The sequence below is a fragment of the Salvia hispanica genome, chromosome 5 (genome assembly GCF_029641045.1).
Source record: "Salvia hispanica isolate PSC_SH4W2 chromosome 5, Shi_PSC_v1, whole genome shotgun sequence".
Classification (NCBI taxonomy): Eukaryota; Viridiplantae; Streptophyta; class Magnoliopsida; order Lamiales; family Lamiaceae; genus Salvia; species Salvia hispanica.
Window position 1 is genome coordinate 48,251,674 of NC_142696.1, and position 23,219 is coordinate 48,274,892.

General features: G+C 36.2%; 5 protein-coding genes across 5 annotated transcripts; 1 reads left to right on the top strand and 4 right to left on the bottom strand.

The window, feature by feature from the left end:
- Positions 1-977: 977 nt before the first annotated feature.
- On the bottom strand, positions 978-2,632 carry LOC125188832 (malonyl-coenzyme:anthocyanin 5-O-glucoside-6'''-O-malonyltransferase-like). Its single transcript, XM_048085893.2, has 2 exons — positions 2,081-2,632; positions 978-1,854 (listed from the first exon to the last, which is right to left on the bottom strand). The coding sequence occupies exons 1-2, from the start codon at positions 2,615-2,617 to the stop codon at positions 1,036-1,038; spliced, it is 1,356 nt and encodes a 451-aa protein (XP_047941850.1). The 5' UTR covers positions 2,618-2,632; the 3' UTR covers positions 978-1,035.
- A 1,021-nt stretch (positions 2,633-3,653) lies between these two features.
- Positions 3,654-5,405, bottom strand: LOC125187931 (malonyl-coenzyme:anthocyanin 5-O-glucoside-6'''-O-malonyltransferase-like). Its single transcript, XM_048084606.2, has one exon. It carries the CDS (start codon positions 5,224-5,226, stop codon positions 3,874-3,876), a length of 1,353 nt encoding a protein of 450 aa, XP_047940563.1. The 5' UTR covers positions 5,227-5,405; the 3' UTR covers positions 3,654-3,873.
- Positions 5,406-5,660: 255 nt separating this feature from the next.
- LOC125190645 (malonyl-coenzyme:anthocyanin 5-O-glucoside-6'''-O-malonyltransferase-like) lies at positions 5,661-7,222 on the bottom strand. The gene has a single exon (XM_048087995.2). The coding sequence runs from the start codon at positions 7,172-7,174 to the stop codon at positions 5,798-5,800; it is 1,377 nt and encodes a 458-aa protein (XP_047943952.1). The 5' UTR covers positions 7,175-7,222; the 3' UTR covers positions 5,661-5,797.
- A 2,360-nt stretch (positions 7,223-9,582) lies between these two features.
- On the bottom strand, positions 9,583-11,120 carry LOC125190889 (malonyl-coenzyme:anthocyanin 5-O-glucoside-6'''-O-malonyltransferase-like). Its single transcript, XM_048088305.2, has one exon. The coding sequence runs from the start codon at positions 11,118-11,120 to the stop codon at positions 9,756-9,758; it is 1,365 nt and encodes a 454-aa protein (XP_047944262.1). The 3' UTR covers positions 9,583-9,755.
- Positions 11,121-19,868: 8,748 nt separating this feature from the next.
- Positions 19,869-21,299, top strand: LOC125190502 (transcription factor MYB102-like). Its single transcript, XM_048087825.2, has 3 exons — positions 19,869-20,063; positions 20,157-20,286; positions 20,569-21,299. The coding sequence occupies exons 1-3, from the start codon at positions 19,931-19,933 to the stop codon at positions 21,182-21,184; spliced, it is 879 nt and encodes a 292-aa protein (XP_047943782.1). The 5' UTR covers positions 19,869-19,930; the 3' UTR covers positions 21,185-21,299.
- Positions 21,300-23,219: the final 1,920 nt, after the last annotated feature.

The following is a 23,219-nucleotide window of genomic DNA, read 5'->3' on the forward strand; positions in this document are numbered from 1 at the left end:
GCGACGGACGATGCATCGTCCGTCGCATCGTCCGCACCATTGCGGATGCCCTAATATAGGCTTTTTTTATAGACAAGAAATTTTAGAAAAAGTGACTACTATCCAATATCTAAGTGAAGATTATAAATCCCCACTACATTCATTTTGCACCAACATAAAAAAATTCAAATTATAGTGATTTTTTGACTTCAATTCGTCTAAATTTTTTTCAGTTCAAATTTCCTCATTTTCTTCAATCTACTCACCTTTTATTCATTTCTTATAGTATATGATTCCTTTTATTTTGATCTTCGTTTATTTATTTTAATATTCTAGTTTTAAATTTCGTTAGACAGATTAAATTTGACCAAATATTATGATTTAGATATAACCCAGTTTTTTGAAATAAAAAGATAATTGAATTGAAAGATTCTTGAGTGATGAGTAATTTCTTGTTGGGGTAATTAAATTGGGAAATAGTCAAAAATGAAATTTTCAGTTTTAATAGTTTGGCAGATAGTCATAAATGAAATTTCCAGTTGTATTCTAACACTGTCTCATGCATGTATTTTTTTGGTTGGGAATATTAGATTCGTATATAGTCATAAATGAAATTTACAGTGGTATTTTAACACGATAAATGTATGTATTTTTTGGTTGGGAATATTGGATTCGTATATAGTCATAAATGAAATTTGCAATTTTATTCCAGCGACACATCTTTTATGTTATACTCTTTCCATCCCCAAAACATATCTTCATTTTTAGTTGGTTTCAAATAAAATAGATATATTTTTATTTTTGAAAATAATAAAAAAAATTATAAACCACTTTTTCTCTCACCAATTAAATTAGCACACCTTCTTTCTCTGTTTATATAAACTTACACTCACATTTTATGATTTTAATCAGTACTCCAATCATACAAATTAACCAACAAATCACAAAATTTGGCGTGGACTAAAAAATTTACTTATCTTCTTAACATGACAAATAGATTATATTTTAGAATTTTATTTGATGATATATTTATATTTTATTAGTAATACAATCATCTCACATGCATAGACCAGTTGCAAACATAGAAGCAAAAACCTCCATCTCATCCTTGGTCAACGACATACCGACAACCAAATCTCCGTCACCGGAGTTAGACAACGACATCGAATATCCCCCGTCCAACGACAGAACCTCCACCTTCGCCGCCTCCCCCCATCCGAAATCCGCCTCGGTGAAATCCAGCTTCGGGGAACCAGTCATCGACAAAGCCCTCATGTTTCTATACTTGGGCATCTCCGTCAACAGATTTTCCGGGCTTTTGAGAAACTCATCCTCGTCGTAGATTTTTGCCTTCATCTCATCAACAATAGCCTCTGCCGCCGCAAAAAAACCATCCTCCGCCACCAACTTCCGATGCTCGGCTCTCGCCACCCCGCCACCTAAGCAATTGCCAAAGTAATTCTCAGGCACTGGTGGATTGAATAGTGCGTTCTGCCGGCCCCTTGCGTCGGCCCCAATGATTAAAACCTCTTCTTCATCTTCAGCGGGACCCAAGGATTTGGCCAAGGTGGTCCAAACATACGCTGCAGCAACCACAAAAGTGGAGACTCGGTCTATGTTTGGCCTCACCGAGGAGATCAGATTCTTAAGCGTTTTGATGTGGGATTGGCGGAGGATGAACGAAGCTCTCACTCTATTGGTCGGCAATGGATGCGTCGACGCCGGCTTGAAAGGACGCTGCTTAATTGCCTTCCAATATATTCCATCAATTCTACTAGAATCTTTGCAAATTGGTCTCTCAAAAACCGGCAGAGAATCGCCGTTTCTAGAAACAAACACCACATCATCGCCGGATTTGTTGATCATAGCCCACGCCTTCAAGAAAAAAATGTTAGTAAGAACTTCATGATTGAACATATTTTGTGACAGTCGAATAGCACTATTTTAATTAAATAAGGAGTAAGTATTGTAGTACAAAAATTAACACCAATATAAGATCTTTAATTATAGTACTACTACTAGTATTTAAGAACTAGTACCAATATTAATAGAGGTTAAAAATTAACAATAAAAAAGAGAAAATACTTTGATAGGTGTCTACCTTCATGAATCCTAAGATTGATCTCCCGTCGCTAAGGCTATGGTGATTGCTCAAACCAACGCAGATTCCCCGGGCGGGAAAGAGAGTTACCTGCAGAGAGATCAGAGGGACAATTTGGTAATTTTCTTCCTCGGCCATTTTCAGCATCCGCGGAAGGAGGTCATAGAACTGATCCGATTCTCTAGCGTGATTCGCGACGAGCTCTTCGAAATCGAGGGCGGAAGCGGCTATCGAGAGCGAGACGGAGTCGCCTGAGATGTAACGGAAAACGGGCTTCGAGGCGTCGGTGTCGAGAGGGTAGAGGAGATTTGAGGCGACAAGGAGATAGTGTTTGAGAGTTAAAGAGAGAGAGTGTTTGAGGTTCGGAACAATTGTGTTGAAGAATTCAGCCTCTGAACATGGGTGGTTGTAGAAGATGAGGCGGCGGGTCGTATTGAAATGCAACCACATCATGTCGAAGAAGGAGAGCGGCAGGAACAGCTCGGCGGCGGCGCCTTGTGGCGGCGGAATACGGCAGGTTTCGATCACAGTTGTCATTTCAGGGTTTTTGAGTATGAAGCGAACAACTTGATACGGTGTTTTATAAACTAATGCCGTCCTCCAAAATTTGTCACCATTTGACCCGACACTGATTTTAAGAAATGTACTAGAAAGTGGGTTGAAAAAGTTAGTGGATGTGAGTCCTACTTTTATATATCAGTTTTATTTTATAATAAAATAAGAGTGTGAATAAGTTAGTGGAATGTATAGTCCATTATCAAAAATAGTAAAAATTAAATATGACAAATTTTTAGGAATAGACGAAAATAAAAATAGGTGACAAATTTTCTGTGACGGAGGAAGTAATTTTTTCCCAATATTTAGAAATTGTATCCATAAAAATTCTTAGTCCATGTGCAATTAAATAGACTTGTTCCTTTTAGTACCGACATTTCAAGATAAGATATAAAGTAGATTGAATTTGTAAATCTTGAGTCATCTATATATATATACCTTTATACTGTTTTAAAAAATTTATTACTTATTTCTATTTTTAAGACGGTATTTTGAAGTTATAAAATTATAAAAATAAGTGTCACTTCGTTAATTTTTTTAACTTTTGTATTATAGTATTACTTAAAATTTATGCCGAGTCAAAACATGTCGAAGATGAAGGGAGTATTACTTTTTGTTGCGATTATAAGTTACGGAGTTAGAACTTTGATACACCTTTCTATCTCCATTAACTGTCTATAGTTAACTAACGTGGATTCAAAAAATTGAAAGAAAATTGAGACAAAAAATTATCCCCTCCGTCCTAAAAAAATTCACCATTTAATCTGGAATGATCTTTACAAAATATAAGTGGATTGAAAAAATTAGTAGAATGTATCGTCTTTAGTTATATAATATAAAATTTTATATAAAAGTACGACTATTCTACTTTTTCTCATTACATACTCCATCCATCATACTCTAAGTGAAGCATTTCTATTTCGACAGAGATTTTATATAGTATTGTTTTGTGAGTTAAAGTGAAGTGAATAGTAAGACATGTTTTTATTTTTAGAAATGTGTTATTTAGAGTTGGACATCACAAAAAGAAAAAATAATTCACTTGAAATGAGACTAAGAGAGTATTAAAATTCGTGTCAATCCAAGATGTATTTCTATGAACAGAGAGAGTATATATTTAACAAAAATTAAAGCATAGTAGCATACTAAAACGACGTCATTTCAAGTGTCTTCCACAATCATGACTGTAGTCGAAACCAGAAACGGTTGAAAACTGAAACTGAAACCGAAACCGAAACTCACAACTTGAGACCACGTGCAAATATAGCAGAAAAAGCTTTCATTCTCTCCAATGGCAACGACACACCAATCTCCAATCCGCCGTCGGAATCCCTCGAGTTACACAACGACATCCCGTAGGTCTCACCGTCAATCGACAGCACCTCCACCTTCCTCGCCTTCCCCCACCCGAAATCCGCCACATACAGATCGAATTTCGGCGAATCCGTCACGCACAAACTCCTCATCCCCATATACTTCACCACTCCCGCCGGCCAATCCTCCACCCCTTTCAGAAATTCACATTTGTCGTAAATTCTCCCCTTGATTTCACCGCCGATCGCCTCCGCCGCCGCCGGAAACCCCTCCTCCGCCGCCAGCCGCCCGTGCTCCAAGCTCGCCATCCCGCCGCCCAAGCAATTACCGAAGTAATTCACTGGCACCGGCGGATCGATCATCGCGTTCGGCCTCCCTCTCGCGTCGGCGGAGAGGAAGTACACTTCCGTTTCCTCTCCGCCGATTTTCTCCCCGATCGCGTCTGCCGATTTCGACAGACACGACCAGGCGTACGCCACCGCAGCGACGAACGACGACGCCGGAGCGGCGGAGATCTGCCTCTTCAGGTGTTGCAAGTGCTGTGGGGAGAGGATGATAGTAGATCTCACTCGGTGCGTCGGCGCCAGAGGCGCCGGCGCCGGATTGACCGGGATCTGTTTCACCGCGTTCCAGAATACCGAGGCGACTCCGGCGGGATCTTTGACGACGGATCGATCGAAGATCGGCGGAGTTTTGGTCGAAAAGTCGTTGTCGTCGCCGGATTTGTTGATCTCGGCCCACGCCGAAATGAATCCGACGATCGATCTGGCGTCGCCGAGACTGTGATGGTTAGTTGCGCCGAGGCAAAATCCGCGGCCAGGAAAGTGGGTCACCTGCAGGGCTAAAAGGGGGATTTTTTTATATCTTGCCTCGTCAGCAGGTTGTGGCAACGCGGGGATGCAATCGTGCAATTGGTCCGCGTCCCGAGGGTGGTCCCCAATGACCTCGCCGAAATCGCGGCCGGATTCGGCGATTCTGAGCGGGACGGAGTCGCCCGTGACATAACGGAACAAGGGCTTGTGGTCCGGATCCGAAGGGAAGAGCAGATTGGCCGAGGCGAGGAGGTAGTGCTTGAGAGTGAGGGAAAGGGATTGCTTGAGCCTCGGGATTACCGTGTCGAGGAAATCGGCCGATGAGCATGGGTGGTCGTAGAAGACGAGGCGGAGGGTAGGCGGGGTGTGAATCCACCAAATGTCGAATAGGGTTAGCGGTAGCTTTAGCTCGGCCGGGGTGTCGGGCGGAGGATGGATTCGGACGGTTTCTCGTATTCTCAGCATGACGTTTTCCCGTCGATAAATTGTGTTTCATCCTCTACTCTACGAATTTTTATAGACATTATATGTGCATGATCCGAGTAGCATGCACTACATGATAGTGTGTGATACGACTTTTTCAATTGTTTTTGCAAAATGTAGAGTGTAATTAGATCATAACTTTAATTCGGTTGGATAATTTTGGGTTGTATTAAGACGAGTGTTTGGACATTGATTAGTATATAATGTTACATTCTTGACAATATGCATTCATATGTTCTATGAAAATGTTCTGACCACTTCAATTTATACACTGATCAACTCAAGCATCGGTTTAGTTAGTTCAACTCAAGGTCTAATTTAGTTTATTCCATAATTTCTTAAAATTTGATAGACAAAAATGTAAATTAATGATTCATTTCTATGTTCAAACTTCTGCCCTAATGGAAAAGTTACACTAGGTATGAACATTCAACATCTTTATTGTGTAGCATATATGTTGTCTAATTTTTTACACAAGCATTACACATGCCTAATAGAAAACATAAACATCAATTTAATCACATAACAAACATCCAAACAAATTGTTATAAACTCATGATTTTAGGCCATGTTCAAACATTGAAGCAAAAGCCTCCATCATCTCCTTTGGCAGCGACATACCGACTACCAAACCATCGCCGCCAGAGTTACATAACGACATCGAATATTTCCCGCCATCCAACGACATGACCTCCACCTTCCTAGCCTCCCCCCATCCGAAATCCGCCTCCGCCAAATCAAACTTCGGCGAGCCCGCCGCCACCAAAACTCTCATGCCCTTAAATTTCGGCATCTCAGACAGCCTTTTTTCCGGACTTTTAAGAAACTCATCTCCATTGTAGATTTTCGTCCTCATCTCATCACCAATAGCCTCCGCCGCCACAACAAACCCATCCTCCGCTGCCAGCTTACGATGCTCCACCTTCACAACCCCACCACCCAAGCAATTCCCGAAGTAATTCACCGGCACCGGCGGATCAAACAGCGCGTTCCTCCGCCCCCTTCCGTCGGCCGGAAAAACAAACACCTCACCTTCATCTCCGCTGCCTTCGCCAGACTTCACCAAGGCCGTCCAGACATACGCCGCCGTGACGACAAAAGTGGAGACCCGAACAAGGTTCGGCCTCGCCGACAAAACCATATTCTTGAGATTTATTATGTCAGATTGGCGGAGGATGAACGAAGCTCTCACTCTGTTCGTTGAAAACGAATTCGATGGCGCTGTTCTCAACGGAATCTTCTTCATTACATTCCAGAAGATTCCATCGAGTCTACTAGTATCTCCGAAAACAGAGGATCTCTCAAAAATCGGCAGAGTTTCGCCGCATTTCGACACGAGCGCCTCATCGTCGCCGGATTTGTTGACCATAGCCCACGCCTTCAAGAATCCGACGATCGATCTTGCGTCGCCGAGGCTGTGGTGGTTGTTCAAACCGATGCAGATTCCCCGGCCGGGAAACAGAGTCGCCTGGAAAGAGATCAGAGGGGCAATTTGGTAATTTTCTTCATCGGCCAGCAGCGTCGACGGCGCCGGCGCCGGCGGCGGAAGTAGGTCGTAGAACTGATCGGATTCTCTAGCGTGATTCGCGACGAGCTCATCGAAGTCGAGGCTGGAGACGGCGATCGTGAGCGGGATGGAGTTACCGGAGATGTAACGGAAAACAGGCTTCGAGGCTTCGGTGTTGAGAGGGTAGAGGAGATTTGCGACGACGGGGATATAGTGCTTGAGAGTTAAAGAGAGAGAGTGTTTGAGGTTTGGAACAATGGTGTTGGAGAATTCAGCTTCGGAACATGGGTGGTTGTAGAAGATGAGGCGGCGGATCGGACTGAAATGGAGCCAAGTCATGTCGAAGAAGGAGAGCGGGAGGAAGAGCTCGGCGGCGACGCCTGCCGGAGGTTGGATTCTGTAGGTTTCGAGCACGGTGGTCATTGCGTTTTTAGCTAGTTGTTATCGCTGACAATAGATGATGGATGAAGAATTGATATTGAACCCAACTCTAGGTTCATACTAGTAGGACTCGTTTGATAAAAAAGATGAGATATGAGAAGATATGTAAAACAAGATAAGAAATACGGGCTTCATGTCAAGATATGCAAAGATATGATTTTTTTTCTATTGTTGTTTGATAGAAAAGAAATTATCTAAATTTGTATTGTATATTAAATAACATGGCTTAACTTGACAAATTGGTGAGATACATAAACAAGGTTAATGTTATAATTTTGGTAAGATTAGATAGGGCTCTGGTCTTATATTGGGCTTTGAGTTAAGCTTAACTATGATATCAAACAATTAGAAATGTCCATATATAATTCTCTATCTTGGTATTACTAACTTATCAAACATGCTCAAGGTATATAAAAGAGAGTTTGTTTATTTTAATGTAATGAATTAGATTAATGAATATTTGATCATGCAACATGGAAAGAACAAGATGATGATGGGATCTTTGCATTATCTTTAGATTTTGTCTCTTTTGAAATTTATGGGTTTATGGAGTATTAAATAAAACAATTATTAATGTCAAGATCCATACGATATGATTCCTATATGACATATTGTTCCATGCAGCAAATGCTTACAAAATAGTGCAAACAATGAGGGTGACTAACGATGATTAATTCATTGATTGATTAAATAATTTTAAATTTTTTTTAATTATTAAATACTTTTGTGTTTTATCATTCTATTTTACTATTCAAAATAAATACAACTATAGTGATAATTTTTTTTCATAGACTACATCTTTCTTCTATGTAGCACTCTTTTTAATAGAAAATCGCATATCTTCACATCTACAATCATTCAATCGAACAAACAAAACAAGTAGTCGTATTCTCACGAACAAGTTCACGTTTTATAAAAAAAACACGGAATCAAGAAAATAACAACAACGATATAACAACTACTTCCGTCACATAGAAATAGGTCATTTAGGTTTGATACGAGTTTTAGGGTGTAACTAGTAAAGTAAGAGAGAAGGACAAAAAATAATTAAAATCGTATGATGAATGGCGGGATCCATAAATAATAAAGTAAAAGAAAATGAGAAAAAAGATTAGACTATTTCTATAGGAAGAAAGGAGTAGTATAAATTAAATATTTGGAAATTGAAAAGATTCTTGATACCAAAGTAAATAAATCAATATAAGTGCATTAAAGTTATGAAAACTTGCCGAAGTTGGAGGGACGTCGCTACCAATCTCGAAAAGAACACATTGAATATTAATTTTTAATTTACAGATAAATGTGAAATTACGATAATATTTAGTACTCTACTATTATTTTCAAAATTGATTGAGAGCCGGTAGTAATATACTCCCTCCATCCCATTGAAGATGACTCACTTTCCTTTTTAGTTTGTCCCAACTAAGATGATCCATTATTTAAAATGGAAACACCTTTATCTCTATTTTATTCTCTCTCTCTTACTTTACTCTCTCCTCTCAACACACAAAATAAAGTTGCATAAAATCCCGTGCCGCCCAAGAAATGGGTCATCTTCCTTGGAACGGAGGGTGTATAATAATGTGGGTCTTCGGAGACGTATCTTTTGCGAAGAGGTGGAAAATTTAATAATTTATATTAAATGAAAGAATTAGATTAACTTTTAGATAGAATAATGCGTGTTTCATTACGTAAGAAGAAAAAAATATAAACCACGATGATCATGAGAACTTAATTTAATCTTGGGATTTTGTCTCTTTCAGTATTTTTTCTTGTGATTTTGTCTCTCAAAATTTATGGGTTTAGTTAGTATACAACCATCCATCCGTTCCACGGCACCTATATAATTAATTTCTTTTGAACAGTAATATTTAAGAAAATGATATTTATTAAATTAAGTGGAGTAAATAAAGCAGAAAAGAGGATAAAGATAAGATATAAAGAGAGTAAAATAATGATTTAATGTTTTGTTTTTAATTAAAAATGCAAATTAATCATTTATAATGACACAACTCAAAAAAGAAAAATCAATCATTTGAGATGGAACGAGTGAATATTTATCCTAGTGAGACCTGACGTATTTACCATGGTAGCGGTGCAGTTTTGGGGCACGGTGTGTGGCCGCTCGAGCGGTGGGAGACTGCACGTGCATGGTGGTCCGGTCCGAGTGTCCGACACCTAATGCAGTATGCGTTCCGGAACTCCAGGCCAGACCAATGGGTTAGGAGTGCAAATTTCAATTTTGTAAATTAAATTTCCAATTCTATAAATACAAAAACAATGAAATCCCATTTCTAAATTAGTCATAACCACATTTCTCAAATTTCCCACACCAAAACATACAACTTTGGTCATCCAAATTTTCCATTAAAATTCTGAACTATCAAAACTTCAAAAGAAAACACTTTTATTAGTAAAAACTAAGCATGACAAAGTACTCATGACTCACCCCAAAAGCGTTACATGTAAAGAAAGACTCAATAATCAATTTATTCCATAAAGTCCACGTCTGTTGTCATGCACAACCCATCCTATGTAGAACAAGTTTGTTGGAACACAATCTTCATTGTTTAAGGCCATCATGAAATATAGTTGCAAAAGCCTCCATTCTGGCTCTAGGCAACGACAATCCAACCACCAAACCCCCCTCGGAATCCGATGAGTTACACAACGACATCGAATACTTATCCTCATCCATCGACACAACTTCCAACCTCCTCCCCTTACCCCACCCGAAATCCGCATTCAACAAATCGAATTTCGGTGAACCCGAAACCCCCAATCTGTTCATCTCCGCGAAATTTGGCCTTTCCGACATCCAATTCTCCCATCCTTTTAGGAAATTATCTTTGCAATTCACCTGATTTTTTATCCGATCAGCTATCGCCGCCGCTGCCGCCACAAATCCGCCGTCCGCCGCCACCCTCTTACGCTCCATTCTCACCATCGCCCCACCTATGCAATTCCCGAAGTAATTCACCGGCACTGGAGGGTCAATAAGCGCGTTCGGCCTCCCCCTCGCGTCCGCAGGAATAATTAATGCCTCGTCCCGGCCCTCGTCCACCTCGTCAGCGGCCGCAGATTTTACAAAAGCACTCCACGCGTACGCCGCCGTGACGACGAAAGACGAGACGTTGACTAGGCCAGGAATCTCAGAGAAAACACGGTTTTTTAGCCTTTTAATATCGGACTCGGGGAGTGTGAATGCGGCCCTGACTCTGCCGCTAGGCACTGGCAAACTTGATGGAGCAGTGAAAGCGACCTTTCGCTTCGCGCTCCAGTATTTCTCGTCTGCGCCGTTCGCATATCCCATAACGGATTTCTCGAAAATACACGGCGGAGACGAGCAGAACTGCTCGTCTCCGCCGTGACGGTTGATGTCCGCCCACGCGGACATGAACCCGGCCACGGATCTGGCGTCGCCGAGGCAGTGGTGATTGGTCACGCCGACGCAGATCCCGCGGCCGAGGAAGAGCGTCGCCTGCATGGCGACGAGAGGGGCAATTTTGTAATTTCCGTCGTCGGTCGCCGGCGGCAGCGGCGGGAGGAGGTCGTAGAACTGGTCGGATTCTTTGATGTGGCTTCCGGTGAGGTCGTCGAAGTTGCGGCCGGAGACGGCGACCGTGAGAGGGGTTGAATCGCCCGAGACGTAGCGGATTAGGGGGCGGGATTTGTCGGTGTCGAGAGGGTAGAGGAGGTTTCCGGCGACGGGGAGAAAGTGTTTGAGGGTTAGAGAGAGAGAGTGTTTGAGGTTTGGAACAATGGTGTTGAGGAATTCGGCTTCGGAACAAGGGTGGTTGTAGAAGAGGAGGCGGCGGATGGGATGGTAATGGAGCCAGATGATGTCGAAGAAGCAGAGAGGCAGCGAGAGATCGGCGGCGGAGCCGGGCGGAGGGGAGATGCCGCAGGTTTCAAGCACGGTGGTCATGGTTGTTGATTATGGAGTGAATAATTGTGGATTATATGAGCGTTTATTTATAGATTAATTATGGTGGTAAACTATGAATAATCTTTTTTATACGATCATGCGATGCACGATAAATTTTTTTTTAATTAATCTATTGTATTCTAATTAACTAGTTATAGAAATATATGAGTTACATCCTAAAATCATAAAAGGAGGGCCCATGAGAGTTATATACTAGTTTCAGTTTTTTCTCTTAACACCAATATGGGTCAGTCATATGTTATATTTTTAGTTTCAATTGTCAATACCCTCCCTCAGACCCTCAAGGTGAACCTTGGAGGGGTTGGACTTTTTCTATTCGATTGGACAATCGGCCCAATTTTTTTTTCGATCGGTTGGACCACTTGGCCCAATAAGTCCAGATATACTGCTGGATCAGTCATTTTTTTTATTTCGACCCAGATATACTCCTGTATCAGTTAAATTTGATCCACAGTCGGCGACTCGCTCTGATACCATGATAGAAATCCATGGGTTCCATCCTAAAACCTATTGGTTTTAGGATGGAACCCATGGATTTCTATCCATTAGTAAAAGAGTTACGTTATCATCATTTTTTATCATCATTTTTGTAATTGGATTACAAAATTATACTCCCGATGATTCTGTCCTGTCCTCGGGTGCCACAAATATTTTATGCAACTTTATTTATGAGTCAAGTAGAGAGAGGAAAATATAAAAAATATGGAATAAAGTAGAAATAAATTATACTTTCATTAATTCAATTTTGAGTTTGAATTAAAATAACACCGATTTATTTGAAATATCGTGATGTCTTTGTAAAAATATGTTTAATTTTATATGTTACTAATATCAAAATTTATGAAAATAGCTAAAAGTCAATTAAAATTTATTGTACTCCATTACTTAGTTTCCACTTATATATCCTTAAATAAGAATTTCATTTTTTTTATATAAAAATTGTTATTGTGAGGTTTTAAATTTTCGACATCCAACAAGTTTGAGGAAGCAAATTTCTGAGGTTTTAAAAGTCAGGAACTCGCACATCAGAGACGAGTCATATCAAAATTGCACCTGAGTTCTTCTATTCAAATCTGCTCCAAATAATTTAACAATGGAACTCTTAAATAAAATTAGGATTTTGTCTCTTTAGATTGTATCCATCTTAGAGCAAATATTCCATCCACAAATTGTAAACATTAATTATGATATTTTATATAGAGATGTAATTAGGGGTGTGATCAATTGCTAACTTTTTTAAGTTGCTAACTTTTTAACTTATCAATGCAGTGTATTAAAAATGTCAATACGATGACATTAAAATATCAACACATAATTTTGTTGAACTTCAATATAATGTGTTGATATTATGTGTTGATATTTTGATATCACCATGTTGACATTTTTAATACAATGTATTGATGAGTTAACAACTTAAATAGTTAACAATATAATGCCCTCGGCGTAATATCATTCATATTAATGTGGGTCTTTTAAGGCCGGCAATCAAAATAAAAAATAAATACAACATAACCCAATATCAAAGCTGTTAGGCTTTTTTGATTTGGTAAGTCCACTCACAACCTAGCCCAATATCTAATTAATACTGTAATTTATTTAACTAATAGCCTAATTAAGGTGCACTTAAGGATTGGGCCTATTTTAAAATGATGATTTATAAATGGGCTTTAGCATAATATCAGCCATGTTAACTTGAGTTAATAAGTTGGGCTTATATGCTAAGTATTCCTGGTCCGTGGGGTTAAAACTCCACACAACCCGGCCTTTAAATCTGCACTCAACTCCACGGTGCGACAGGTGGGCCCCAAATAAATACTCCCTCTATCCCATTAAAAATGCAACGTTTTCCTTTTTTTATTGTCTCATTAAAAATGAAACGTTTCCTTAAATAGAAACAACTCTATCTCTACTTTTTCATCTTTCTTACTTTACTCTCTCTTCATTAACTCATAAAATAACACTACATAAAATCATGTGTCGATTCTCAAATGTTGCATTTTAAGTGGGACGGAGGGAGTATTATTTTTATTCTTCGTCTGTCGTTCATTGCTAGTAACAATCAATGCACCAAATCTATTTTCTAACGCAAGCAACTAGCTTATTCACTTTGCCCGACCCAGAGTTCCATTTAATGAATTTTTGAGTCATATCTATCATACTTTCAAATATCTTTTGGATTTCAAATGTGTATGACTATGTAAAATTTTAAACTTTCGTCAATTTCTGGTTTTATATATCAACTTTAATATTTGTCAATAAATGAATAAATTATTGATTTATTCTAATTTTACAACCAACTAAGATTTTATCACTAACATGGACTAATAGAAACTACTCTCTTTGCCAACCATTTAAAGAGTCATTTTATCATTTTGGATTGTCCATGATTTAATAAATCATTTACTCATTTCCACTTTTGGTATGCGTACCCCACAATCCACTAACTTTTTACACTCACAAATCCGTTATAAAACGAATACTCCTTACGCCCCACAAAAGTATATATTTTTTCATTTTTAGTCCGTCGCAGAAGAATATGTACTTTTCAATTTTGCAAACTCTTTTCTCCCTAATAAGGTGAAACTCATTCTCCACTAATCAATTGTGCATTAAAACTCGTGTCCAACCAAAAGTGCATACTCTTGCAGGACGAAGGGGTAATAAAAATGAGTCCCACATCCCACTAACTTTCACCATATACTTTTAGGTTTGTGTTAAAATGACAACACCTCTTAAAGTAACATCATACCAACATTCCTAGTCAATCATTTGTACATGTGGACGAATAATAAGCTGTCATGTGGCAATCATAAAAAATGCTCCAGGGTAAATTTTCAAGGCCTGCAATATCCAATACGCTAGACTGCAATTTTTCTCGTCTGCAATATCCAATACGCTAGACTTCGACCTATAGATTGCAGTTAGCGTTCATACTATTGCAGTCGAGCGTTTACAATATTGCAGTCTAGCATGGTGTCACAATGTCATTTTAAGAGGTGTTATCATTTTAATGCACTCCTATACTTTTATTCATAGAGTCAAACAATTTCTTAAAACTAATGTTTTTAGTCAAAATAGTTTTTTACATGGTGGACGGATTAAGTATAATTATTTAGTAAGTATACAATACGATGTTGATTTGCTGCCTAAAATGTAATGTTGTTTTAATTGATGTCCAATACTGAAAGTCATAAGTTATATCACCGTTGAAATCTTGGTTAATTGTAAAATCAGAATAAATTAATAGTTTAATTACTATAAATTAACAATTCAGTAATTTACATGATAATTTTAAAATTGGTTTTGCAAAACTAATATTTGGCAAAATTTTATAAATTTACATTCATATCAACCATTTTTAAAACTGAAAATATTTCAGCACGTCTTGGGATGGATTAAAATTAATATTTTTGCATGTTGACAATCGAATTAGATAACTCCATTTGTACCTTTTTCTTATAGCTTCATAACTTAACAACAAACCTCTGCACATTTGTACCTACTTAGGAATTTTATTTACTAATTATTGCCACCTAACTAGAGATACTATCATACTAATAGCTGTGATATATCTTAATTCCGTTAAATAATTAACCTTAATCAAAATCTCAGATTTGGTGTTTAGCAACAGAAACATCTGGAATGTCTACTTAATTATTTAATCTAATTATGATTAATTTATTATCCACAATTTACGTATACTGTCTCCATGCAGCCATACACGTATATGCATGCACTGAATTTACTTTGACGTAATTTATTCAACGGTTTACATATCTATAAATTAATATAATCATTTTTAATAATATAGTTAAGATTAATTAATTCGTATTTTAAGTTTTTAACTGCATGACATCGTCAATGTATGTTCTTATCCACACTTCAGACGAATTACTCGAATTGTTAATTATTCAATGGTGTCTAAATAAATTATTGAGAGTTTGTTGAGGATTATTGAACACCTCATACAGTGGAATACACCAAATTAAATAATTAAATTAATTTCTAAATTCATTAACGACGTACGTGGTGACTAATTAAGGTAAGCCTTCTTTAAAAAATTATAGGCTGTTTGACAACTAATTGCTACAAGAAGTATGTTTGAGCAAGAAATCCTAATGACGAAATAGTAGATTAATTATTTTATTTAATATTTAAAAGTTAATAATTAAGTGCCCTATTATTTTACTGTTGAAATACAAAGTTTGGACAAGTGTGTGTCAAGGTGTGCTTGATTTTCTAATTGGTAAATTATTGTTTTAGCATGATGTATGAGCCCAAATAGGGAACATAAGTAAAAGTTTCTTTGCACTTTAGTATATATCATCGTGATTTCATGTATACGTAATTGTTGCATATATCTGATGTGAACATATATAGTAGAAAAGTAATTGAATTTTTAAACTTTTTTGTGTTTTGATTAGTGAAAGATTAGAGGTATCTAATTTAATTCATTTTGAGTATGTCTCTTTTTTATTAATATGGAATAATGATAATCAGAGACGGATCTAGAAGTTCTTAGCAAGAGGGACAAAAATATATATGGAGAAATTTTAAAAATTAAAGAAGGAGCAATTAGTGAAAGATTAATACAAAAATCTCTATAATTGGTTATACATATATATAAAGAATGAAATATGAGCAGGGGCATTTGCCCCATCAAGCTTAATGCTAGATCCGTCCCTGATGATAATTGTACGTACATAATGCCCTCACTTTTTATATCAAATCGGACTGATTCTATGTAAATCAGTTTCATTATTATTTTACATTGTTTCGTTATTAGATTAACCCTAATGTATTTAGAAAGATAACTAAAAAGAATTTTGATTTTAAAAATTTGTGAAAATTTACGCATGATATTCAATTTGATTTTGAGATAATTATGCAGATATCCAATGTAAAAAAGTTCTTTTCTAAATCTAAAGACATTTAATTTTTTAAAATGTAATATTTCCCTGTATTATTTGTGAATATATAATGTTAATTTATTTTAAATTAATGAGTATATTCATGAGTCTATTTAAATGTAGCATACCAAAAAGGTCAACTGCATATATACAATTTAAGTACATTTATCACTAATATAGGAGTATATCACACTCCATGTGCTTGTGTGTTAAGGTAATAAAACTTGAAACAATTACGAGAAAAGATTAATTACGCAACTAGACACAATTCCTCGTTGGAAGAGTGTATTGACTTTGGGTCTAGTGAAAGTAGGGTAAAGAGAGTAATATTTTATTAAAATTGTTTGACCTAAATTTGTATTGTTAGCTAAGAGTTTGATGAATTAGTTACCTCAAAGTCTAATGTCTTTGAGTTGCTTGCAATATCCAAATTAATAGTGTGTACATTCTTCTCTAGGATGAGGGAAATTCCCAACTGGTACAATGTAAATTATATATTCACATTGATATATTCATTAACTGGTGGGTTCGTTTGCTACTTTTCTACGTTAATGATTTTGGTTAGAGTGTTTGCTTTATCGGTATATCGATTTCATTATTTTCGATTCTGAACTTATGTACTACTAGTATTTTGATCCTCGGAATCTTCTCAATATTCAATAATCTGTAAAGTACTTCAATTATCTAAAATAATTGTTTATACATAAAATTACAACCGAGTGAGAAGCGGCCGTTTCCCACAATTAATCAACGGAAAGTTGAAAATTTGAATAAAATAATTAAAAGATTTTGATACGTGTGTGTGTGTATTTTTGTGTGGCTACGTACAGCTTCATGTTGAATACTTTATATTATTTTGAAATAATGAAAATAATAGGTGAGAGTGGCTGTTGACTTAATTATGATTAAGGATTGAGATAATTCAGTGTACGTGGCCACACAGATTACCCCAATTTGGAAACTGGGATTTTGTAGCAGGTAAACACGTGTTGATTTCAAACTCAAATAGGAAATCATAGTTATAAAATTACTCTTTACACAAATTTTTTTATGGCCAAGATTGGTCTCCTTCATTCATAAGGCTTACCTAAATTAAATTTTAATACTATATATACATGTATATAAAATACTATACTTTGATAGTTTTTAATGGATTCCATACGGGACAGACTAAGATCTTATGACTTAATCAATTAGTTTTTGGACCCACATAGCTAAATAGTAAAATATTTGGAGTACAATATAATGAAGTATAATGCATATCTTTTCAAATTTGTATACAAGAAAAACATAATCATGTGCAATAGTTTTAAGATTACATGTAGCAAATGCAAATTATATCAGAAAATACTTATACATATGATTCGATGTAAAAGACACTACTATTATAGTGAAACACTTAGAATTCTAAATAGTTCCATCTATTTCATTTTCTTTTTAAATTAACTAGTCCGGAGATTCACATTCTTCTTGTTTTACAGAATTTTTCAATCTTTTCTTTAGCTCTCCAAAATTAGAAAGTGTGTATTTTTATGAGACGAGTTAAAAATAAAAGAATGCATGCTCTTGTATTAGTGAAACACTTAGAATTCTAAATAGTTCCATCTATTTCATTTTCTCTTTAATTTAACTAGTCCGGAAATTCACATTCTTCTTGTGTTACAGAATTTTTCAATCTTTTCTTTAACTCTCCAAAATTATGAGACGAGCTGAAAACAAAAGAATGCATACTCTTGTGAGACGTGGAGTATATATAGTACTCCCTCCGTCCCAAGGAAGATGACCCGTTCCTTGGGCGGCAGGGGATTTTATGCAGTTAATTTTTGTGTGTTAAGAGGAGAGAGTAAAGTAAGATAGAGGGATAAAGTAGAGATAAAGGTATTTCCATTTTAAGAAATGGGTCATCTTGATTGGGACAAACTAAAAAGGAAAGTGGGTCATATTCAATTGGACGGAGGGAGTAATTAATTAGAAGGCATAATTAGTAAGATAGTACAAAATTTAGATCCTTTATTAACTCGACACATCTTCAACTATGATCTTGTAATTATTTGACATGTCTAACATGAAAGTACATAATTGACTTACTTTAGGTGACGAGATTTTGAAATTTGTTTCAATCCTACAAGTATGATGCCAAGAGAAAAGGTTAAGAATAGTTTATTTTTTAAGTATATAAGTGATGGAAAAATGAAGCATATGATTATAATTGGTAGAAGATGTAACAACCGAACCCACCAATTATTCTTGTGATGAGATTTCACTTTATAAGGTCAAAGCCATTTTTGGCCTGACACTTGTCCCAAGATAAAGTTACCGTGAGCCAAGAACTTATCTCTTCATCTTTGAGTCATCAATATAATCTCAAGATTCATAAATAGTTGATTGTTGTGTTCAAATATCACACTTATTTTATTCAATGAATAGTGTACTAGTATATGCTACTATATCATGAGTAGAGTTTTGTCGTGTATATTATTATAAATTGAAAATAAAAAGATCATTTTTAAGTGCATGTGGTTGACTAATCTATTGTGTAGTTAACATGTACCCTGAAAAATAAATGGAAAGTCGATATTGAATTGAAAGACATTAATCGAGATAGAAATTATAATGTCAAAATTGAAAAATAAATGCGAAAATGACAAAACTCTTTAGTCTTAGCATTAACTCCAACATTTCTTAGTATTCCAAAGGTTCCAAACAAAATACTAACTAAAAAGTCTATTCAAGGCCACCCCCTTTTTCAAACTAATTTTCATATAATAAGCTACTAGCTCTTCGGTAATCTCCAACAAATTACTTCAATTAATTATGTTTTTAATTTCTTCTATAAAATGACCAGGGTTGAGTAATCGAAACTAGAGTTACTGAATCGAACAAATTGCCTCAAGAGCTCCCTAGACTTGAGGGAATTAGATGATCAAAATATAACTAATATTAATGTATATATATAACTAGATAACACAAACTAATATTAATGTATATATATAACTAGATAACACAAATTTAGTTCACTGTAAGAATGACTTTTGTTTACTGTAAAAGCGATTTAGTTCATTGTATATGTGGCTATGCTCCTATCCATATACTTTTGCTATGATTCGAACACTTAGAGTATCCGCAATGGAGGATGTCCCGGCGAACGTCGGCGAGGTGTCGGGGGGAAGTCTCCGCGGGAAATCCGCCATTAAGCGTTGGAGGGGCGGATGCGGATGTCGGCTGCGGACACCGCACATCCGTGGCTTTCCGACGACGTCCGTCGGGACATCCGTCTTGACATCCGCCATTGCGGTGCCACGACGGATTTCCTGCGCGGACGTCCCGATTTTTTATTTTTTTTAAACTCCATATACGGCTCGTTGATTTTCCCCGTATTCGTGTCGAAATATTTATTCAGTAATAGATTGTGAGTTTGTGAATTTTTATTATTGTCGAAGTCAGTCGGGATGTCCTTGGGGATGTCCGCGACTATGCAGTGAGATGTCCTTATGACGTAGCAGTGCTGTAGAGGGTCCTTATGACGTGGCAGAAGGTGTTTTTCGAAAGTCCGTCGGGAAGGGCGGCGGGACATCCGCACTATTGGAGATGCACCATTAGTAATTGGAATGAAAGTGTATTGCAGGTTAATCTTAAATCTTAATTAGATTTGACATTTGTAATATTTGACCATCAACCTTGACACCTTGTGACAACGCATAAGAGAGAGAGGGGGCGGCGCCAATCATATTGACTTAAAAATGTTTATCACACTATCAATTTTCTTTCTATAAATAGCCGCTTTTTGTTTTCAATTTCTCAACCGGACCTACAACAACATTCACTTTTCTTACAAAACATAATCTTCTTCTCTAATCATATTCTCTCAAACTCTCAACAATGGGAAGAACACCTTGCTGCGACAAAAATGGCCTCAAAAAGGGACCATGGACGCCCGAAGAAGACGAGAAGCTCAGTCGATACATCCACGCCCACGGGGCCGGAAATTGGAGAAATCTTCCCAAAAATGCTGGTATGCACTTATTTAGATCATATCAATTTTTTCTTTATCTATATTATATGATTGGATTAATAAGCTATATATATATATATATATATGTTATAGGTTTACAAAGATGTGGGAAGAGTTGTAGACTTCGATGGACTAATTACTTAAGGCCAGATATCAAAAGGGGAAGATTTTCATTTGAGGAAGAAGAAACCATTATCCAACTCCATAGTGTTCTTGGCAACAAGTAAGATTCTCACCATTTTATTCATTTTCCAATCATCGTTTTTAAAAAAAAAAAAAAAATCTTGCCTTAATGATGACGTGGCACGTTGAAGTTAAAACATTTCAAATCACATTTTTCCTCTTATAAAATGGATATGTAACAAAATCTCGTATGTGAATTTTGGTATAGTACATTTTCTAATAAATTAAATATATTTTTTCAAAATTCAATAATTTTTAACTAGGAAAACAATTTCGATTTTAGTTCGTTCGTCTCAAATATATTTTTTTTACTTATGACCAGATGGTCTGCCATCGCGGCACGTCTGCCCGGGAGAACAGACAACGAGATCAAGAACTACTGGAACACCCACATCCGGAAGCGCCTGCTCCGGATGGGGATCGACCCAGTGACCCACGCCCCGCGCCTCGACCTACTCGACCTCTCCTCGCTCATCAACTCGCCACAGCTCAACCTCCTCCGCCTCCAAACCCTAATCAACCCCGAGGCGCTGAGGCTCGCCATGACCCTATTATCAGCCAACGGCGGGGCCAACAACATGTCGAATTCGGCGGCCCCACCTCTCCAACCTAATCACTCTGACTACATTATCGACCAACAAACCCCACCAAATCACAATTACAATAACTCATTTCACAATCAGTCGCAATCTCAACAAATGTTTCAAGAAAATGTGATGGTTCCTTCGGCAAATGCCAGCGATGTGTCGAGTTTCGGCTACCAAGTTTCGGAAAATTCGGGTTTTCAATCGATGAACGGAAGCAGCAGCAGTGGAAACAGCAGCCAGAATTTTAGCAGCCCTCTAACTTTTGAAGATGAGAGGGAAAGTTTCTGCAGCAATTTGATGAAGTTTGAGATTTCTGAGGGGTGGGATTTGGATGATTTGTTGGAGATTTGATTTGATTTCATTTGTATTTTACTTGTATTTTCATTTGTATTTTACTTGTATTATTCCAATTTCATGTATAGAACAAGAAAAGAAATAGATGAAGTTAAAAAGAAAAGAAAGAAAATTTGGTTTCATCAATTTTATTTTTGTTAAATTCATTTGGTCATGATCATGAAGGCTACATGGCTATATAAATATTTCTGTAAATTCATACCTAACCTTATAAACTACTCTTTTTTTGTATAGTCAAACTATTGAGGTAATTAGTCAAATTAAAGTAAGGATTTTTCTAAAAGAAGAATTCATTTTATTTGCTTTGAGTGAGGAATGATAAAAATAATCTCATTTAATTCACTATTAATTTTAGTTAAATATTTATCAAGTTATCATATACAGGCGTCTATCTCCTCTTAAATTCTAGTAAAATATTAAATCCTATGGGTTGTGTCCAACACATTTTATGTAATTAATTTTGTTATCTCGGTTATGACATTTTATATTATAAACTATTTTTAAGTTGTGCACAGTTTTTTCATCAAAAAGGTGTGTATAGTGTTTTTTCTATTAATTTTTTGCTTCATATAAAATTTGAAGTAAATCAATTTGAGTTTGATGAAAATAAAATCAACATATTATAAGAAATCGATGAGTCATCACATGCATCACCATTAATTTATGAGCACCCGGGCCTCTTGAAATTACAAATTATTGGGATCATCAAAATACAAATTATATTTTCTCTTATTACTAAAGACCTGAATAAAAAATAAATCGTGTTTTAATTTTTTAATTTTCTTTAAAAATGATCGATCCCAATAACAATTTTGAAGAATGTATTAGAATAAAAACACATTTTAAAAAATATGTACACTACTAAATGTCAACTATGCCCAAAAATACTAGGTTCACATCATTATTTCATTGAATACAAATAAACGGTTAATATTATGTCTATATAACTAATAGTACTAGTAGTATTTTCATAATTAATATTTATCATTTATTTTCAAATCCCAAATTAGCAATGCAGTATGTCATCCCATAATATACCGATGGATCTCACATTATTTAATCAAGCACTGGTCAGAGAAGATTAAAGTATATATCTCTTGTAAATGAACATTAAATTACAGAATTCCATTTGTATTATTTTTTCTTATATTTTATTTTCACAACAAACCTCTGTACACATATTTACCTACTTAAGAATTCCGTTTACTACATTATGCCACCTAACTACCGATCATTAATAGCATTAATCTATCTTAATCCATTTTCTGTTAAACAATTAACCTTGATCACAATTTTAGATTTGGTGTTTTGTACTAGAAACATCTGGACTTGTCTCCTTCATTATTTAATCTAATGACGATTTATCATGCGCACATTTCGTACACTGTCTCCATGCAGCCATACACGTATTTGCATGCAATAATCCTACGTAATTATTCAACGGTCTTCATATTCATATACTAATATATTCAATGGTATTTGGAGTACTAATAAATTGGGATGGACGCAGGAAAAAATATTGGTAACGACTTGTTATTGTCATATTTGTAGCAACTTGCCAGAAATACGATGAGATTTGGTCAAATTCTGGTTCGTTTCATAATTTTAAATATCAGTTGGAAAAAAATTATGTTCAGATTATATTGTTGATGTGTTTCCAATAAAACAACACAGATTGGATGAATAGACGACATTATTTAACTAACCTGCGATAACGTCCATGTATGATTAATCGGTTGCCAAATCAGATACAATTATACCAAAAATAACATCGCGGAATGTTGCGAACAGCCAAATGATTATTTTTCTAATGGTTTTCGAATTTGCCGGGCTATAATTTGACCAAATTTCGTGAATTTTATATTTCTTTTCTTCTCATAAACTCATCTTTTGCAGCAAAGTTTCTATATTTTTCCTCTTTTCTCAATTTCAGTAACCTCTAGCAATTCGGTCTTCGATAGCATCCGCGATCAAGAAAAGTTCTACATTTGATTAATTGAATGGTTAAGATTAATTTTTATGCATGATATTG

Coding starts and splice junctions, on each gene's coding strand:
- LOC125188832 (XM_048085893.2), bottom strand. CDS start 2,617: ATGACAACTGTGATCGAAACCTGCCGTATTCCGCCGCCACAAGGCGCC. Junction 1,855..2,080: donor CAATCTTAGGATTCATGAAG/GTAGACACCTAT, acceptor TTTTTCTTGAAG/GCGTGGGCTATGATCAACAA.
- LOC125187931 (XM_048084606.2), bottom strand. CDS start 5,226: ATGCTGAGAATACGAGAAACCGTCCGAATCCATCCTCCGCCCGACACC.
- LOC125190645 (XM_048087995.2), bottom strand. CDS start 7,174: ATGACCACCGTGCTCGAAACCTACAGAATCCAACCTCCGGCAGGCGTC.
- LOC125190889 (XM_048088305.2), bottom strand. CDS start 11,120: ATGACCACCGTGCTTGAAACCTGCGGCATCTCCCCTCCGCCCGGCTCC.
- LOC125190502 (XM_048087825.2), top strand. CDS start 19,931: ATGGGAAGAACACCTTGCTGCGACAAAAATGGCCTCAAAAAGGGACCA. Junction 20,064..20,156: donor AAATCTTCCCAAAAATGCTG/GTATGCACTTAT, acceptor TATATGTTATAG/GTTTACAAAGATGTGGGAAG. Junction 20,287..20,568: donor CATAGTGTTCTTGGCAACAA/GTAAGATTCTCA, acceptor ACTTATGACCAG/ATGGTCTGCCATCGCGGCAC.